Source organism: Talpa europaea, assembly GCF_964194135.1.
Source record: "Talpa europaea genome assembly, chromosome: 4".
Lineage (NCBI taxonomy): Eukaryota > Metazoa > Chordata > Mammalia > Eulipotyphla > Talpidae > Talpa > Talpa europaea.
In genome coordinates, this window is record NC_140070.1 from 68,169,165 (window position 1) to 68,188,722 (window position 19,558).

Below are 19,558 nucleotides of genomic sequence, written 5' to 3' on the forward strand. Positions count from 1 at the left end.
TCAACATTTTTTTACGATAAAAACCCTCAACAAAATGGGTATAGAAAGAAGATACCACAATATAATAAAGGCAATATATAACAAGTCTGCAAGCCAACATCATACTCAATGGTGAAAAACTTAAAGTTTTTCCACTAAGACCAGAAATGAAACGATGATGTCCACATCACCACTCATATTCAGAGGAGGTTCCCTGATTTACTCCCAGAAGAATAATACAAAGTAGTCTAGAACAGGACTGGACCAGGGATTCCATGATTCAAGTGAAAGTAGAGCACTTTCAGGACATCAGAGACCAAGACTAAACTGTTTATAAAAGCTAAGTTGTGGAAACAACCTAAGTACTCAAAGAAAGATGAGTGGATTAGAAAGATTTGATGTATTAACACAGAATGAAATATTCTAACACTCTAAAAAATATAAACTTGCTGATTATAACAATATTGAGATAAATGGAGGGGATTATGTTAAGCAAAATAAATCAAAAGAAAAAAGACAAATATAGGGTGCTATTACTTGTATGTGGAATACAGAAACAAAACAAAAGATTAGATAATGCCAAACCAAAAATAAACCCTAGAAATCTAACTATAGAACTGAGGCTATCAGAATGGGTGGAGGAAAGGAATAGCAAAGTGGGGAGGGATAACAATGGATTCTGAGGGAGGACTATGGAGGTTTTAGTTGGGTCTGGTGCGATCACAACACCTGAAGGGGTTGATCCTAAACTTCTAAATTGTATACAATATTGTAAACCAATGTTACTTCAATTTGAAAAAAAAAAAAAGTAAATGACATAAAGTCAAGTGGTTACTACAAAATTAATATAGAGTATATAGGTTATTTATTTATAGTCACAAATTATGAGCTAACAGAAATAGAAATCAGGAAAGCAATCCAAATACATTCTTATTCAAAAGAATTAAGTACTTTAGAAAAACTAAATCAAAGAACTGAAAGATCTGGATGCCAAAAACTGTAAGACAGTATTGAAGGAAATAGAAGACACAAAGAGATGGAAATATATTCTATGCCCATGGATTACAATATTTAACATGGCTAGAATGACTTTGTCATCTAAACCAATACACACATTCAATACAATTTTATTAAATTCCCATTAGCAGTTTTCTTTTTTAAAGATTTATTTATACAAGGTCTGGGTATAGTCAGAAGCGCGGGAGGGTGAGAGAATTCGCCAGAGCCAGAGGGGAGAGTAGAGCAGGCAGATTGACGAGGTACACTGCTGAGGGGGAGAGCGGGCAGCAGGAGAGATCTGCACACCATGTGGGACCCTCGCCTGGTGGCAAGGGATCAAACCCAGCTCTCAGCTGCTGCGCCACCGGGGAGGCCCCACCCAAGAGCATTTTTCATGGAGATAGAACCACAATATCATGAAATTGATTTTGAACAACAAAAGACCTCAAATAGCTATAACACCCCTAAGAAAAATGAAGTGGAGCTATCATGTTTCTCAACTTCAAGCTACACTGCAAAGCAATAATAATTACAACAGCTTGGTATTTTAAAAATAAAACATATCAACAGACTCAGGAGGCCAGAAATAAAACTACAAACATTTTGACAACTAATTTACAAGAAAGGAGTCAAGACTTTACCATGGAACAAGGAAAGATTCTTCATTTAATGGTGTTGGGACACTGGACAGTCACATACCAATAAATGAAGCTAGACAACTATCTAACACCATATACAAAAATTAATTCAAAATGCATTAAAGACTTGAACCCATAATAAGACCTGAAACCATTGTAAGACCTGAAACCATAATATACTATAGAGAAAACATAAATTTTATGTACCTTGACATACACTATGGATAAGTGTGGCTTCAATGCCAATAGCAAGGGAAACGAAAGTAAAAATAAACAAACGGGACTACAGTAAACTACAAAGATTCTGCACAGTAAAGAAATTTGCATCAAAATAAAGACATCGTATTGAATGGAAGAAAACATTTACTCATCATATGTCCAACAGGTAGTTAATTTCCAAAATATATAAAGAAATCAAAAAACTCAGCAATAAAAAACAATTAACCCAGTTAAAAATAGTGTTCAAAGTATCTGAATAGACACTTCTCCAGAGTGTGCTCTATGTAGCCATAAAGCACATGATAAAATTTGTCATCTCTTATTGTTAAGGAAATGCAAATCAAAGCAACAATGAGCTATGACGTCACACCAGTGAAAATGACGTTATTCAAAAAGACAAGAAATAACAAGTGTTTGAAGGGATCCCTTATACACGGTGGGTGGAAATGTAAATTGTTGTTATCATTTTGGAAAGCAGTGTGGACACTCCTCCAATTGAAAATAGAAATTCCATACTATCCAATTATCCCTCTTCTGAACATGTACCCAAAAAACACAAAAACACCAATTGGAAATATATACGCCTCTCCATATTTATTTCAGCACTGTTTACAACAGCAAAGAATTGGGAGCAGCCTAAGTTCCCATCAATTGATGAATGGATAAAGAAGATGTGAGAGAATATATATATATATATATATATATATATATATATATTCAGTTATCTATTAAAAAGGTATAAAATTCTGCCATTTACAATAATGTGCATGAACCTAGAGGAAATTATGCTTAGTGAAATAAGCTAGCTAGAGGAAGACACTCTATTATTTCCCTAATATGTAGTACTTAGAGAAAACAAACAAATAAATGAACTAAATAAAACAAAATAAACTGTTATACTATAAGACAAATTAGTAGTTACCAGAGAGAAGGAGGAAGAAGTTGAATAAATAGGGGAGAAGGACACAGTGGTATGGTAAAGGGAAGATTTGAACCTTTAGTGGTGAACTTAATGTAGTCAGTGGCACACGCATGAAAGTTATGTAATGTTATAATGTGATCACTTCAATTAAAAACCAAAGATAGATAGAGCCTCCCCTGGTGGCGCAGCAGTTGAGTGCTGGGCTGCGAAGCTGCCCACAGCCTCTGCAGTGCCAGTTCAATCCCCGGACAAGGGCGAGAGTCCCACATGGCGCGCAGACCTCTCCTGCCGCGCCCGCTGCTCCCCTCAGCAGTGTATTTTATCAGTCTGCCTGTTCTGTTCCCCACTCTGGCACTGGTGAATTCTCTCACCCTCCCGCGCTTCTGACTGTACCCAGTGCTTGTATAAAAAAAATAAAAAATTTTAAAAACTAAAAAAAGAAAAAGTAAAGATAAATTGAGAATAATAGATGAAAGAAAAGAAAATATATGATTCAAAATCTTAAAAAGTAAATAGATAAAATACAAATATTTAATAAACAGGATATATGAATGTATTAATTCTTCTGACAGGACACACAGTATATAAAACAGACAAAATAAAGGAAATTAAAAATGACCACAAATATAAGGTATTGATTTTTCAGAACCAAACATTTCATAATTGTTCTTATAATTAGAGTTACTTCTTTGGATAGTGCAATGACTTTGATTTTTTTTTTTTTTTGAGGCTATTACCTCTTTGGTTTCATTATGTGACTCAATTTTAAAGCATAGTATAACAAAGAATAGAAGTGGAACATATGCAGTAATTTCTCACACAATACACAAGAATGGACATAAGTCAAGAATTAACAGAAATAGCTCTTATTGGCAAGTTGTAATTTCATTATCAGAATTATTTTTTTAAATTAGAAAGTGTAAATAGGGAGAACGATTTTCTTTGTCAATTAATAGATAAATACTGTGCCAATATATTTCCTATTTAATTTCAGTACAGGTTTTACAATGAATATTGACCAAGAATGTTTATTGATAGAAACAACTAAACATAAGTGTAACTGAAACAATTTGTTCTGGAATTATATTTTTATATAAAATACCTGACAAAAGATATACTGATTGATATTTCCCCCATTTTCCCCAATCTTTCTTTTATTAAGAAACAAAGAAAGTGAGGGCCTCCCCTGGTGTCGCAGCGGTTGAGCGCTGTGCTGTGAAGCTGCCCGCAGCCTCTGCAGTACCGGTTCAATACCCAGCTGCCTGGCGAGGGTCCCACATGCTGCGACAGACCTCTCCTGCAGCACCGGCTGCTCCCCTCAGCAGTGTAATCGGTCCTTCTGCCTGTTCTGCTCCCTGCTCTGGCTCTGGTGAATTCTCTCACCCTCCCGCGCTTCTGACTGTACCCAGTGCTTGTATAAATAAATAAATAATTCTTAAAAAAAAGAAAACAAGAAAAAGAAACAAAGATAGTGAAAGGTGGTAAATAAAAGCAACATTTAAAAATTCTCTTAAAACAAACTTGCTGATGTTCAAAAATAACATAAAAGGGGCAAAATTATTGATTCCATCTCTGTATTTTGTAAGAATATTTTATATGACAAGGAAATATTTATTTTCTTCTTATTTAAAATTGCTTCTTATTTTTTTTAATCTTCATTTCACCACTCATCTCTTGACGTAATTGCTTGGCTCTATGTTCACGATTCAGAATTTCTTTGGGGAACAGGTTTCTCTCATCAAATACAGCTTTCAGTGCTACAAAAGGATTAAGAAAATGACATGTAAATTAGACATAGCAAGAGACCAAACTGAATGAAATAGGAGTAAATTCTCCAGTTTTACTTTATCTGAACTTTGGTATGCTTTTAAGAACAAGAGTCTGTTTAGGGAACTTGAAGCATCTGTAGTTCCATTTACTTCAACTTAAATTTAAAGGTCAAATATAAGTTTGTTTAATTGAAGTATTTATCTCGTGACAGAAACCTATCATTTAATAGTAAAAGACTAAGGAAACTTGTGTTTTTCATTTTTGTTTTTTAATCTCTTAAGAACAATAAAGGACTCATAAAAAAACTAAGAACAATTATTCTGTATTGATATAAAACAATTAAAATGATCATGCAGGCTTGATTGCCTGCATGACTAAATAAGTACATCTGCAATCACATCCTTACATTTTGATCTGCAGGGATCTGTGATTTCAGAAAAAGAAAGCCATTTACCCCCATGAATGGTTATAGTGTACATCAGTGAGACTAGGAAGAAATTGTGCCATGTATTCAGGAACATAATTTTGGTCTTTTGTGTAATTCTTATTTCAAAAAATGTTTATTGACTATACATGATGCATAATGTTTGTGCTCAGGCATAAATGAGGCACAAAAGTGACTAAGTCATGGACTTTCTTCCAAGTGGTAGATAGTGGAAGCTCTACCCAAATGACAAAAATATTATATGCAATAGATTGCAGGACTAAGGTAATATGCTTATGTAAGATATGGTTAAATATATAAAGAGAGGAAAAGCTTTAAAAATTAGATACTATTGAGGTCAATCTTGAAGTCCAGAGAGGAATTAATTGATAATATGGACCACGGAAGCTGCAAAGGAGGAAAGGAAAAGTCAACTAAAAGAAATAGGTGAATGAAAGTATTGAGAAGAAAAAGTCACTATTAAGGTAACTGAATAATTCAGTAAAATTTAACAAAAGTGTAAAATATATGGAGCATGAAATAGAATGAGGTTTGACCTGAACTGAGTAGCACTTTACATGCCAATTCAAGGACTCTGAAATAATAAAAGAAAACTATGTGAAGATTTAAAATTTCCCAATATAGTGACATCTCTGCAGTGACATCTGTAGAACTGAAGCATCCAGAGGGTGAAATGTGGAGAAGGGGGAGAAGAAAGAGAAAAGGAGCACAATGGACTTTGGTGGTGGACTACGGGTGATTTGGTGGTGGGTGCACTATGTGGAATTGCTGATGAAGATATCTTAAACTTCCAAAATACCCTGAAAATTGCAAGCCAATGTTATCTCAATTAAAACAATTAATTTTAAAAAAGAAAAGAAAAAATTTATAAGTTGGCATAGTAAATACACAAAGATTTTTTAAGCAAAACTAAAAATAGAAAAAATAAACTTTAAAAAGAGCAGCAAACCTAATTAATACTAGCATCACCACTAGAAAAATATTGTCATTTAGTCAGACAACTGTTGTTACTAGGCATTTCACCCTAAATTAAATTTAACATTCAAAAAAGAAGTTGCCTCTATAAAGATGATAACAGAGCAGAAGTAAAAGAACTCAGGGAAGAGATGAAACACAAGAGGAGGGGCTGGGATTGAGCTGGCAGAACTCAAGAAATAAATGGGGAAAAGACTCACACTATGTACCACACTACACTATGTGCTAACAATGGAAAATGTGATGTATATAAATAAGAAAAATAAATAAGAGGAAAATTATATATCTATATACAATTATATTATAAATAGATATATAACTAAGTAGATCCAACATAGACATAAATAGGGTGAGTCCTTCAGAAAGGAAACAAAGTAAGCCACATATTAAAAATTATCATTTAATAAAACTTTCTGCAAATAAGAGCTAACTTGACATACATAGAAGGCCATTGCTTATGAGAAATAATAGCCTTGGACTACTCAAAACCAAGGTATATACTAGTAAAGTGATTAAACTTTAGATAAAAATAGAATGTTTTTTTATGTTTTGTAATACTCCATAAGGTATCATCACCCGAGTGCACCCACCACCCACTCACCCATATTTCACCACCATAGGCATGTCACCTTTCCCCAGTAAGAATGGCACATATCAAAAAAACTAGCAGCAACAAATTTTGGCAAAGATGTGGTGAAAAAGGGACACTGCTGGTGGGAGTGCAAACTGGTCCAACTACTTTGGAAAGTTGTCTGGAGGTTCTCCAGTCTACTAAAAATGGAGATACCCTATGACCCGGCAATTCCACTCCTAGGGATCTACCCAAAGGGCACAAAAACACTGATTCAAAAGAACACCTGTACCCCTATGTTTACTGCAGCACTATTTATAACAGGTAAAACCTGGAAACAACCCAAATGCCCAAAAATAGATGACTGGATCAAGAAGATGTGGTATATATGCACCATGGAATATTACTCAGTAATCAAAAAAGATAAACTCATTCCATTCACAACAACATGGATGGAGCTAGAAGTAATTATGCTCAGTAAAATAAGTCAGAAGGAAAAAGAAAGATATTGTATGGCTTCACTTATAGCAGGAAAATAGGGGAACCAATTAAGACATCAGTGTAAAAAAAATAATAATGTGAAACACAGCAAAACAAAAACAGACAATTATAAATCAGAGACATCCTGCAGGGGAGGAGGAGGAAGTATCAGTGGGAGGGAGGGAGGAACACAAGGGACTGTGGTGATGGTGCACGGGTGCATTGGTGAAGGAAATTCTATGGGGACTACACCTGAGGTGGGGGGGGAGGAGCAAATATTGTTTAAAAATGAACAATGATGTAAATAATTTAAAAAAATCTGAATCCAATGCTAAAAAAAATTAAATAAATTTTAAAAATTTTAAAAATAATCAAGGCAAGAATATATTAGGGGGCCTCCCTGGTGACACAATGGGTTAAGCACCGCACTATGAAGCAATTTGCAGCCTCTGCAGCAGGAGTTCCATCCCCTGCCAGCCAGGGAGCAACCCACATGGCACAACAGACCTCCCCTGTCTCGACCACTGCTCCCTCAGCAGTGTATTTCAGTCAGTCTGCCTGTTCTGTTCCCCACTCTCTTTCTGGTGAGTCCTCTCATCTCCCGTTTCTCTGGCCTGTACCTCAGCTCCCAGCTCTTGTGTGCATTAATAAATCTTTGAAAAAAAAAAGAATATATTAGGAGTGGGTATTATAAACACTCCAGCTGTTTATGCATGTTTATGCAGAAATTCAGGGACTATTATTTCCAAGAGGTCTTCTTAAGGAAATTACTGCAGGTTTAACTAAGAAATGACTCAGGAAAATTTGGAAAAAGATTTGGTTGTAAGCACTGAATATATTTAAATGTGGAAGTGAGATTAAAACAATATGTTTAGGATGGCAAAATAAAAGTCAATGCCATATGCTTGGCAATGTAGACATAATGCAATTAACAAAAATTGGTAAGTTAAGGGAAAAAGTACTCATGATAAAGATACAAAGGACATAAACATGAGAAGTCGAGGAATAGCAGAATAAACAAAATTGACAAAATAAAAATAATCGCAGAGAAAGATCATATTTTTAATAACATTTTGTGGTGGAAGAGGAGGGAAGGCGGAATCATGCTCACTTTATCATTTCTCATCATGGATTTAATAGTGATTTTTCTGGAGGAATAAAGAGCTAAAAGAATTACATGAACGAATTAGATTAGAATGGTACCATTATAACACTATATTACAGATCCAGTGAAAATTTTAAAATATATATAACCTATAAATTGTACAAAAAAATGTAAAAAATACAAAACAGAAAGTCTAACATCAGTAAATTTAAAAGTACTCTTTCATGTTTTAAGAAAAGGATTTTTCAATTAGATAAATAGCAAAACTGAACACATATCTAAAAGTTATTCCAAAATTTTAAAATATAAGTTTTGAAAAAGTATACCAGGCCATTGAAAACCAAAAAGGAAACCTAAAATGATATAAACATGTACAGAAACCCACAAAAGAGACACAGAAATTTGTAATAATGGTTGGTGGAAATGATTGTGGGAATGGGACAGTTCAGCATCATGAAGGAGGGGAGACTTCTTAACTTTATATACATTTTACATTTTCTAGTGTTTGAACTGTGAATATATTCCATTTTTAAGACAGACAAAATTGACTAAATCTGGAACTACCTCATATGCAAAGCTACAAACACTTTCCATTTGCTGATACTAGCAATAGAATAGAATAGAACCAGGATTTTTTTTACATTAGCAGTTGATCCTGTCTCATATGGATGCAGATTAGCACTTCAGAATCAAACAGCATCATGGACATCTTAGAGCTTTACTGAGATCTACTGTGTAAGCTATAGGTAGTTAACTTCTGAAATAAACTCTTGCTATTTTACTGATATTTGCTTGACAATAAGATGAAGAATTTTCATCATTATTTACTGGGTTTCATTAATGACTGGTATTTGCTTCTCAATCAGATGAAGAAGTTGCATCATTATTGACTGGGTGTCAGGGCAATTACACCAATAAAACTAATAGACCCTTGCAAAATCTTGAGAGAGAAAATCTTACTGGGATAATTAATTTTTTGAGTTAAGGCATCCAATGATAAAAAGTTCATCTGCAGGGCTAGATACCTATTTCCTGTCCTCCAAGCTTATAATTTTGAGACTTCTTTAAAAAAAAAAACATAATATGCAAATGCAAAATTATCAAAAGTGGCCATATATTGAGAATGAGAAAATAATTCTCAGCAAATTACTGGAGCTTTGCATGTTGGTTCTCGTTTCGGAGATCTCTTTTAGGAAAGGCCGTGAAATGCTTACACAGAAATGAGTCATGCTTTCAACCTGGATTCCACACTTCACCTGGAACATTCTAAAACTCCCAACGACCCACAAAAGTCTTTGAAGATGAGATCTATAAAGTTAACCTTCATTGGCAATCTATTTATGTGACCAAAAAAAAAGTCCATTAACACTTTGTAAATGGATTATGGCAATCAGTTCCTCTCATTATTCAAAGTAACAACATCTGCTAGGTTTAATGACATAATGTTTCCATATGATGATATGAATCTGTGATGAATTATGGTATGTGTAAGACACTATTAACCATTTATCAAATGTATTTAAAACTATAAAAAAAAAAGTCTTTAACCTTGCTGTGACAATTTGTTTCCCTGCTGTATTAACTTGGGGGAGTTAAAGACTCCAGTTACACAAACACTAATCTAGGTGTTGCTCTGAAGGAATTTTGCAGATGTAATTAAAGTCCCTAATGATGGACTTTAAGTAAGGGAGATTATCCTGGATAATCTGGGTGAGTAAAATTTAATGAGAAAGCCTTAAAAGCAGGCCAGAGATTTCCCTGAGAGGGAAGAAATTCTACCACTGGACAACAGTTTCTCCCTGTGCCCATCCAACTCATGATTTTCTCATATGGACTCAGGCCTCCTCATTTGGAACTTGGTTTCCCTGCCCCCACCATCCCATAAACCAATTCCTGGTTATAAATTTCAATATGTTGCAATATGTGATACTGCTGGTTCTGCTTCCCTGAATCTTAACTAATACACTTGCTGTGAAGTACATTGTTTACCAGAGGACAAATGTGAAGGGTAAAGTGTTCTTGTTGAGACAAACACTGGTTTGTCAACATTCCTGTAGTTTGTGACTAGAATCTGTTGGATAAACCTTGTAAAACAAAAAATTTTTAATGATAATCTACCATTTCATATCCAAACATTATTTTAGGGATATTAGCATATGATTATGCAATGCATTTTAAAAATTCATAGGCATTCTATCTATTTTATTAAAGTGAATTTGATATGTGTGAATGGATATATGAATATATTTTGAGCAAGATGAACCTAATGGTTCTGCTGCACTCTTTTTTTTTTTTTTTTTTTTTGCCACAGGTGGCTAAAAAGAATAATCCATTCTGTGAATCCCTTTTGGAAACTTTCCTATGTAATTGCACCAATAAATGATTCCAGTGGGAGCAAACATGAAACCTAGTTGGCTTTTTTATGTCCGCTGTCATCTGAGTTGGTATATTTATTTTTTTCCACCACCATTCCTCAGACTCTTTTGACTCCTTCTCCTATCCCGTCCTCTTTGTTAACCTCAGAAACTTCACTTTGTTTATTAGTGTTTGCTAGTTTTGTTTTGCAACTAAATATGCATTTTGCCTGGTCAAATTGTCTACCATAGAAATGTCCAATACTTGTCTTTGTCATTCTGTCTTGCTTTATTACATATAACTCCCTCGAACTCCTTTCATTTTGCTGTAACATATATTTTCTTGTCTGTTTAAATGTACAGTTTATCTTAAAACACCCTCAAGTACCCTAATAGGTGCTAGCATAAAAATATTAAGCCTCAAACTTCTTGCTTTAGAGACCCCACAACTTACACTCTTAGAGAGTAGTTAGTTTAGAAGGTGAGAAACAGTGAATACATATGGATTCATCAGGTCACATACCTTCTTAAAACTTCCTAAAAATTTACTCCTGAACATTTATCCCAAATCCCTGGTCTATCTACATGTTCTCACATCCCTGATATTGTACTCCTGTCCAACCATATGTTGTTCTGATTTCCATCTCTCATTATATTCCACTGATATATCCTTGGATCATTTCAATCTTGTTCTTATTAATGTAGCTCTATACTTCTGGTCTTTATCCTACAATATATAGCCTCCGGTTATTTGTGGGACTGCTTCTTTTATGTTTCATGATTCAGTTAAAAGAGTAGAAGGACTTTCACTGATGTTCCCTCTAGGCACATTCTATCAACTTACCTTGTTTATTTTCATATCTCTGATCAATATCACTATTCAAACACCTCATATTTATTTACTTATTTACTGTTTTTCTCTCCTTCAAAGAAAGCATAGTCCTTGTCTGCCTTTATACAGCATAGACTCCTATCACCAAGAATTGTATCTGGCACATGGAAGGTGTTCAAAAATATCCTTGCCAAGTGAATGAACAAATGGCTGAAGAAATCACTAGATATGCAAAGGAGTAGCTCACTCTTCATATTTGGAATTCTTGCATTACAAAGATATATGGGCCCTATAATGGTGATAGAGGTGTGGTTTCCCAACTTATGATCATATGTCCACTTCCAAAACCCCAGTTCAAAAAATTAATATCTAATGCTATTTTTAATATTACTTTTTCAAAAGATTTACTTATTTATGCATACAAGAGCTGGGGTACAGGCCAGAGGTATGGGGTAGGGGGTGAGAGGATTCACCAGAGGCAGAGTGGAGAACAGAACAAGCAGATTGACGGAAGTACACTGCTGAGGGGCGCAGCAGGAGAGTCAGGAGAGGTCTGCTGCACCATATGGGTTGCTCCCTGGCTGGCTGGGGGATCAAATTCGTGCTGCAGTGGCTGCGGACAGCTTCATAGGTTGTGTCTTAACTCCTTGAGTCATCAGGGAGGCCCAATATCTAATGCTGTTGATAACCATTTACATTCACTATTTCCTACATAAAAAGACAATTGGATTTATCCATTCATCACTTCATTTTATAATTGGCTGCTGACAAAGTTTGTTATAATGATAACAAAAAGGTGTTTTAAAAGAAATGAAAATAAGAGAGGTGTCGGTCATGAAACTATCCAAAATAATTTCACATTGTCATTATGGTAAAATAATTCACTGATTTTAATAAGGCAAAGTTAATCTTTTGTGATCTCATCATTCCTTTGTCCTCTGATTGATGACTAAATAAATGTAAGAAGAAGAAGAGTGGCAAACCTCAAAAATGACACCCTGGTAAGAAAAGATTTGGCAACTATATGTATAAAACATAGCAATCATTAACTATTGTTAGTCTATGAGTGTACAGTATTGTAAAAACCTTTTTTCTAATTCATATTCCCCATCCTATTCTGAGGTTTCTAGATAAGAACTGCCCAAACGTTAATATGTATAAAGATCACCTGGAAATCTTGTTAAAATAAAGAATCTGGATAAATAGGGACATAGAAAAGTATTCATTATCACTATCAGGAAATGAAAATCAAGACCACAGTGATATACCCACTCAAACCTGTGAGAATGACTCATACCAAAAAGACCAGACACAATAAGTGCTAGCCAGGATGTGAAGAAAGGAAAACCTTCTACAATGTTAATGGTAATGTAGAGGGGTCCAGCCTCTATGGAAAGCACTATGGGGGTTTCTCAGAGGGTTAAAACTGATTTGCCATGTGACCCAGTAACTCCACTCCCCAAAAATTCGGAAACACTAATTCAAAAGGAAACCTGAACTCCCACAGTTATTACAGCACTATTTACAATAGCCATACTATGGAAACAACCTGTGTCCCAGAACATATAATTGAATCAAAAAGATATGGGATTCATGTGTATGTGTGTCTGTGTGTGTGTGTATATATATATATATATATATATATACACACACACACACATATATACGGTGTATACACACACACACACACTCACATACCATATAGAGAATATAGAGATGCTAAATAAAGTGCCAGATAAAGACAAGTTTAAAAGCTAGCACTTGAAAGCTGACTATAAAAATGAAGCACCTGGAATGGGAGGGATGGGGAAAGGGTGAGAGCAGAGTGAAGGGAGTACAGTGGACTATAGTGGTGGGCCATGGGTCATTTGGTAGCAGATGCACTATGGTAACTACACCTGATGGGAGAATCCTATACATCTAAAATACCAACATAACATAAGCCAACATTTCCTCAATTTAAAAAAATAATAAAATAAAATACGGAGTCTGATTCAATCAATCTGTATCTGGGCCTGTGATCCCGCTAATATGCTCCAGATTATGCCCTACTAAAATCCACTCCCCACGTTATGACACCAAGATTATAACTGCTAAATCTAGGCTTTAGATCAATATTGTCAATCTGCCATTCAGCTTCAGCTTTCATCAAGCAACAATCAGGTAACAAAGCACCAGTAGTTAACAGAGTGATGTAAATGATAAAATGATTTAATTGTCTTCAATTGACTTTTAAATGATGGTGGGTTTGCATATGATTCATGGCTAATATATCGGATAGTGCAACCTTAAGGCAATTTGATTCCCAAATTTAGCAAACTGTTTCAGGAATGTTTTTAATTAAATTCCTAGAAGACCCACCAAATATTTAAATAACAGTCAGAATAAATGATAGTGATTTGAAATCTGTTGAGGTTTTTTTTTTTAAGATCTTACTTTTTAGTTTTAGATTTCCATTATGTTGAAAGGAAAATATAGACATTTCTTATATATTCCCTTCTTCCCTACACACATAGACTCACACATAGTTGAATCTACATTACATTAATATATCATAAACACCCAAAATTTAGCTAAGTTATCTCTCTTACAGCTGAACATTCTATGATTTATATCACTCATTATTATATCAGAGTATTTTCATTTCCTAAAATAGCCTCTGTGTTCTACCTATTCATTTTTTTCTTTGCTCCCTTCCTGACAACCACTAATCTATTTTTGTCTCCATAGTTGGAATCACACAACATTTGTCTTTTCAGATTGACTTCTATGACTCAGTAATATGCATTTATGTTTCCTCCATGTCTATTCATGGCTTTTAGCTTACTTTTGTGCTGAAAAATATTCTATTGTGTGGATGTACTATGGTTTGTTCATCTATCACTTACAGATGTACATATAGAGATATATATTGTTGATACATTGTGTGATATGCATTCGGAAGTGAAAATACTCTGATATGATAATGAGAGATATAAATCATCATTCTTTTGTTCACCAAGTATTGGCAATTGCAAGTAAAGCTGCTATAAACATCCATGTGCAGATTTTTGTGTGGACATCAATTTTCAAACTCCTTTAGGTAAGTACCAAAATGTGCATTGGCAGATAGTATGTTAGGAATAAGTTTGATTTTGTAAGAAATCACCAAAATGTCTCCTGCAATGATTGTCTGATTTTGTATTTCTACCACCATCAGATGAGAGTCCCTATTGCTCCTCAGCCTCATCAGCATTTGGTGCCGCCAGTGTTCTGGACTTTGGCCCTTCTAGAAGACTTATACTGGTCTCTTTGTTGTAATTTGCATTTCTCCTTTTACATATGAGATGAAGTGTCTGCTCTTATAAATGTTTTTCATATATTAATGACTTGTGTTTTATAGGCTTCAAATTTTGGGCTGTATGCTGTACGTGTATGCGAATGCGTGCGCACAAGCTTGTAACTTCTAAGGTGATTTGATGCCATAACATAAACAAGACATAAAATAATAGGGATTCCTACTTCCAAAATGTCTCAGAATTTTGTCCTCATCTAAATGTCTAATTACCTAAAATTTTCTGTATTGAATCATACATAGCAATCTCTGATTTCACTTTAAATGAATATATCCATAAATGCTTTCTTCCTGTTTTAATTATCTATTCAAGCAAGAACACTTGCATAATATCAGTAATTCTTTCTATTTACTAGTACTAGATTTAAGATTATAGTCTAAAGCAAAGATATACTAAACTAGATTTACTAAAGCACTACATGTAATGCTTTTCACCTATATTTTAAGAACTTTATATACTAATTCTATATTTCAATAGAAAACTATCTCTTGTCTCTGTAATCAGAAAATGCTGGACTAAAGCTGCCTGTTGTTGCCAGAAGTCAACTAAACAAAGACAGGAATTGAATCTATAGCATGCATTTTATTGTCAGAAAACCAGTGATCTGAGAGAAGCTGGGGAGGGGGCATGTAACGTGGGGACGAGTATAGTACCTCAACAACCTGCTCTCTCATCTCAAGCCAGCCTGTTTTTAGTGAACTAAACAATCACAGTTAACTGTAAGCAAACCTCCTGCCACAACAGCCTATCAGGGTTGGTGCCCTTGTCTATGTCATGTCCCAAAGTTTGTCGCCTCCTTGGTCTTCTTGACACAGTTACATCCTGTTTTCCTAGTACTGGGAAAAACACTCTGTTTTCCTGATGGCATCACTGAGGTTGAGTGAATATGCAAACTCCATCTCATTTATTAGGGTTTTAATTGATTGAATGGAAACCCCTTTTTTGAAACTCTAGTTTTGATACCGACCTGCAAATTGGATTGGATACTTACCTTACACAAATTGTCATCTATTTGCAAATTTTGGTTCTTCCAGTTTGCTTCAGTAACTGACTACACTCCCCCAAACTAACTTTTACAGTTTTTCTCATACTTGACTAAAACCAAGAGCTAAAACCTAACAGCCCAAACTTTTTTCCAAACCTATGCTGCCAACCTAGCAACATATGACTTAACTGGTTTGGTAAGGGACATCCACCACAAATTCCTGAGAATCTCTTTAGACCCTGTTTTAACTTACCCAGGAGGTTTATGACAATGTGTGATAGGTGTTTGTCTAAAACAATAGAGTAAGGACTAACAATGTTCAATTTTACTGAGTGCTCAGCCCGTGGAAGTAAAGACTGTTAAAAAAATAGCCCCCACAGAAACAGATAGCCATAAATGATCACTCTGTCCTATTCTGAGCTAGACCCTCTCTGTCCTTTGCAATCCCCATAAGATTCATTGCCCTGCCTGAATAACAGCTCAAGCCTCCTTCCTGTCCTTTATTATGTTCTTTTAAATAAATAGTTTCCTTATCATAATAGTCTGAATAATATCATCTCTTTAATTATCCCATGCATTTTGTCTTTGGCAGAACAACAACAAAACAATTCACCTGAGATATCACAAATGCAGCCTTTTCTCTACACTAGAAGTCTTAAAGATTTTAAAGATACATTGTGAATAGATTCTGGGGAATTTATTGGCAAAAACTGATCCAGAGACACTTCTAAGTAGTTTCCAGTTTTTTGAATAAGGCATATCAAAGAAGGGGTTTCAAGCTGTTTGAGAGCCCCTGGGAATATCTTGGAAGCAAAAGAGAGAAAGTGATAGATGTTTCAACTTGAAAAGGAAAGAAAGGGAATACAAAAAGGGCATTAAAAACCCAGTAGGTAAGACTAAAAAGTCACCTGGGGATTAGGAAGTGTTTGAAAACTGTCCCAAGTTCCAAATTGATAGTTTAGAACATTGAAAGGAAGTCTGGCAAAATGCCTCTCATCATACAATTGCCAAATAACCTTCCACACACTGTAATTATTGAGTTCACAGGAATGTGTATAAAATGCAGAGCAAAGATTTAAGGTAGACTCTATAATGATAGTGTGGAGGGGGAATATATTGGTAATTGAGTTTTTTTTTTAAAGTGCTCTTTTGTAGGAAGAGTTTTTAAAATTCAGCAGCATCATCCTAAAAAGGAGATGAACAATTTTAAGTGAAAGTGATAAAAATAGGTAATATCATAGAAAAATGGCTGGTTGTAGAAATCAGCATAAGAATAGACTGCCTGAGACATATAATTTTCAACACTATTTGAACAAGGGGCTAGGTGTAGAAATACTTACAATGTGGATTTCTGAAAAATATATATATACATTTTGTCTAGTCTTCCATCTTTTACTGGCCATGTGAGCCTAGATAAGTTATTTAAATGCTTTATGTGTATACCACAGTCTATTCCACAGGTACTTCATATAGAGAATAGGGACAGTAATAACTCCAATATCATAGAGCGGATTGGTGGAATAGTAACAAACTTTATCAATAAAGAAAATGCATAAAACTCTAATTTGAATCAAACTATGCTAAATGCTTCACAACGGTCATTTCATTAAATATACACAGCAACATTATGGGGATGACAACTAATATGAAGCCCATTTTTAGCTGAAAGAAATTGAAGCACAGAAAGTTTACTTGACCTTCTCAAGGTCATATATCTAGATAGTGATAGAGTCTTGATCTGAAGTCAGACTTATGCTTGAAATTTCACACTTGCACCTTCATTGCTTTGAGTATTCTAAGTTTTACCCCCTTTATAATGGCGATGTCTGCAAAAAACAATTTATAGCCATTAATATCTTATAAATTAGTAGGAATAATGCCTGAGATTGCAAAGTTTATGAAATAATGTAAAAGGTCAGGAGTGGATAAAAAAACAATAAGGCAAGATAATGATTTCCCAGTTATCAATGTGATGCCACTCATCTCCAGATCTACTCTTGACTGTCTGCTCCATAGTAGTGAACTAGGGTCTGGACACATTTCTACTTCGCCAGCTTGTATGATGCTGAGCTCTGTCACTAGGGGACACAAGAAGGACACTGGAGGAGAAAGAACTCTTTCTTCCAAGGTAGCTGCACTCCTCTCAGCAGGCTCCAGCAGTGTGGTGTCTCTGTTATGAGGTGCCGGCATGGCTCTTCCTATGCTGAACTCCTACAGGGGTTCTCTAGTCACAGAGCCCTACAATGTAAGTTTTGCTTCTCCACAGCCCAGAGTCAGCAGCTTCCCTAATCACCCTTTCAAGCTGGCTTTGCAGCAAAGAGCACCTGTTTGGTACCACCCAGTGAGAGGCTTTCCATAATAGCCCCCAAGGCAAGAGAAGTGAGAGTCACCAGTGTGACTCCTCCCTGTGAACAGCCCCTGTGAAAAACCCCTCCCATTCCCCCCATGGCTTTGCAGTGAGTTCTCTGTGAATGACTTCCTCTCCCACCCCTAAGGGAAGATTTCTGGAAAGTTCCAACTTGCTATCCAGTGAGACATAAATAACCCTTCTCCAATAAGTTCTAGTTTTTAGCCCTGTGCTGAGTAGGCATCTTGCTCTTTAGATATACTGTTCCCATGTTCTTTAGAGCTCTCTTCACTTTTTACTAGCCAGTTTTCAACAGTGATGATATATTGCATCTAAAATCAGAGGAAAATAAATGGACTTAAATATAAAATGAATTTTTTATTTAAATATTTTATTTTATAAAATTCTAACATATTTTTTCACTTTGCACAATGTACGTATTTTCATTTTGGTTATATTCCCCATACAATTGCACTTCCCCCCTTATTTTGACTCTAGCCCTTCTTTTCCCCTAAAATGAATCCTAAAACATTAATCTTGGTTATCATTACTCCAGTTACCACTCATTGCCTTTTCCTTCTACTTCAGTCAGTTGTTTTGTTGTTGTTGTTGTTTTTGTGTTGGTATATCCCACAGGTACCTCCAGCTCTGACTGTCCTGAGAACTAAATCTCAACTATCTTTTCCTCTTATCTTTCCTCTTTCAATGATCATTTTTTACGTAGTTTTCCAAGCTAGAAACCTGATAGCCATGTATGTCTTCACATCTCATCAGAGTATATATATATTTTATAGAGGCATGTTTTATTTGTTTGTTTGTTTTTGTTTATACATGCACTGGGTACAGTCAGAAGCGCCGGAGGGTGAGAGAATTCACCAGAGCCAGAGCGGGGAGCAGAACAGGCAGAAGGACCGAAGTACACTGCTGAGGGGAGCAGCGGGTGGCAGGAGAGGTCTGCGCACCATGTGGGACCCTTCTCTGGTGGCTGGGGAGCAGCCGGGGATCGAACTGGCGCCGCAGAGGCCGCGGGCAGCTTCGTAACCCAGCGCTCAACTGCTGCGCCACCGGGGAGGCCCCAGAGTATATATTTTTTAAATTCTATTTCCTTAACATTTGTCAAATTAATTACTTCTTTCTTAAGTTCTCTTTAAGTTCAAAATAACAACAGTTACCATTTAATTAATGCTTACTACGTGCCAGACATCACACAGAACTAACTCATACAATTCCATAAAGCAGGTATCATTTGTCTTAATAATTTATTTAGAAATAAATAACTAGTAAAGGACAAAATAAGCATTCAAAATAAGGTAGCCAGCTGCAAACAGGAAGTTCCTGTTACTAAAGCATTCTGCTTGAGTCTAGTCCCATTTTAATGCAGCCACTACACATTTTTCAGAAAGCTTTCTAAAATGAAAATCTGGTCATACCACTTTCCCATTTTAAACATTTCAGCAGGAATTTTATATCTCAATAAGACTGAATAGGCAGTGGCAGGTCATCATTCTCATTGCACTAGATAGGGAAAAAAAAAACAGGTCAACTACAAAAATGATATTTTTAAAGCTGTTGGAGAGCTATGGAAGCAAAAATTAGCAAATT

The 19,558-nt window shown here is 35.4% G+C and overlaps 1 protein-coding gene across 1 annotated transcript in view; it reads right to left on the reverse strand.

Moving 5' to 3' along the window:
* Positions 1-4,313: 4,313 nt before the first annotated feature.
* The window catches only part of WDR49 (WD repeat domain 49), a gene marked incomplete at its 5' end in the record, with an annotated part of 188,426 nt that continues 173,181 nt past the window's right edge, over positions 4,314-19,558 (reverse strand). The window contains one exon of the mRNA XM_084232625.1: positions 4,314-4,514. Within this exon, the coding sequence (XP_084088751.1) occupies positions 4,384-4,514 (131 nt within the window). The 3' untranslated portion in view covers positions 4,314-4,383. The remainder of the gene's footprint in view (positions 4,515-19,558) is intronic.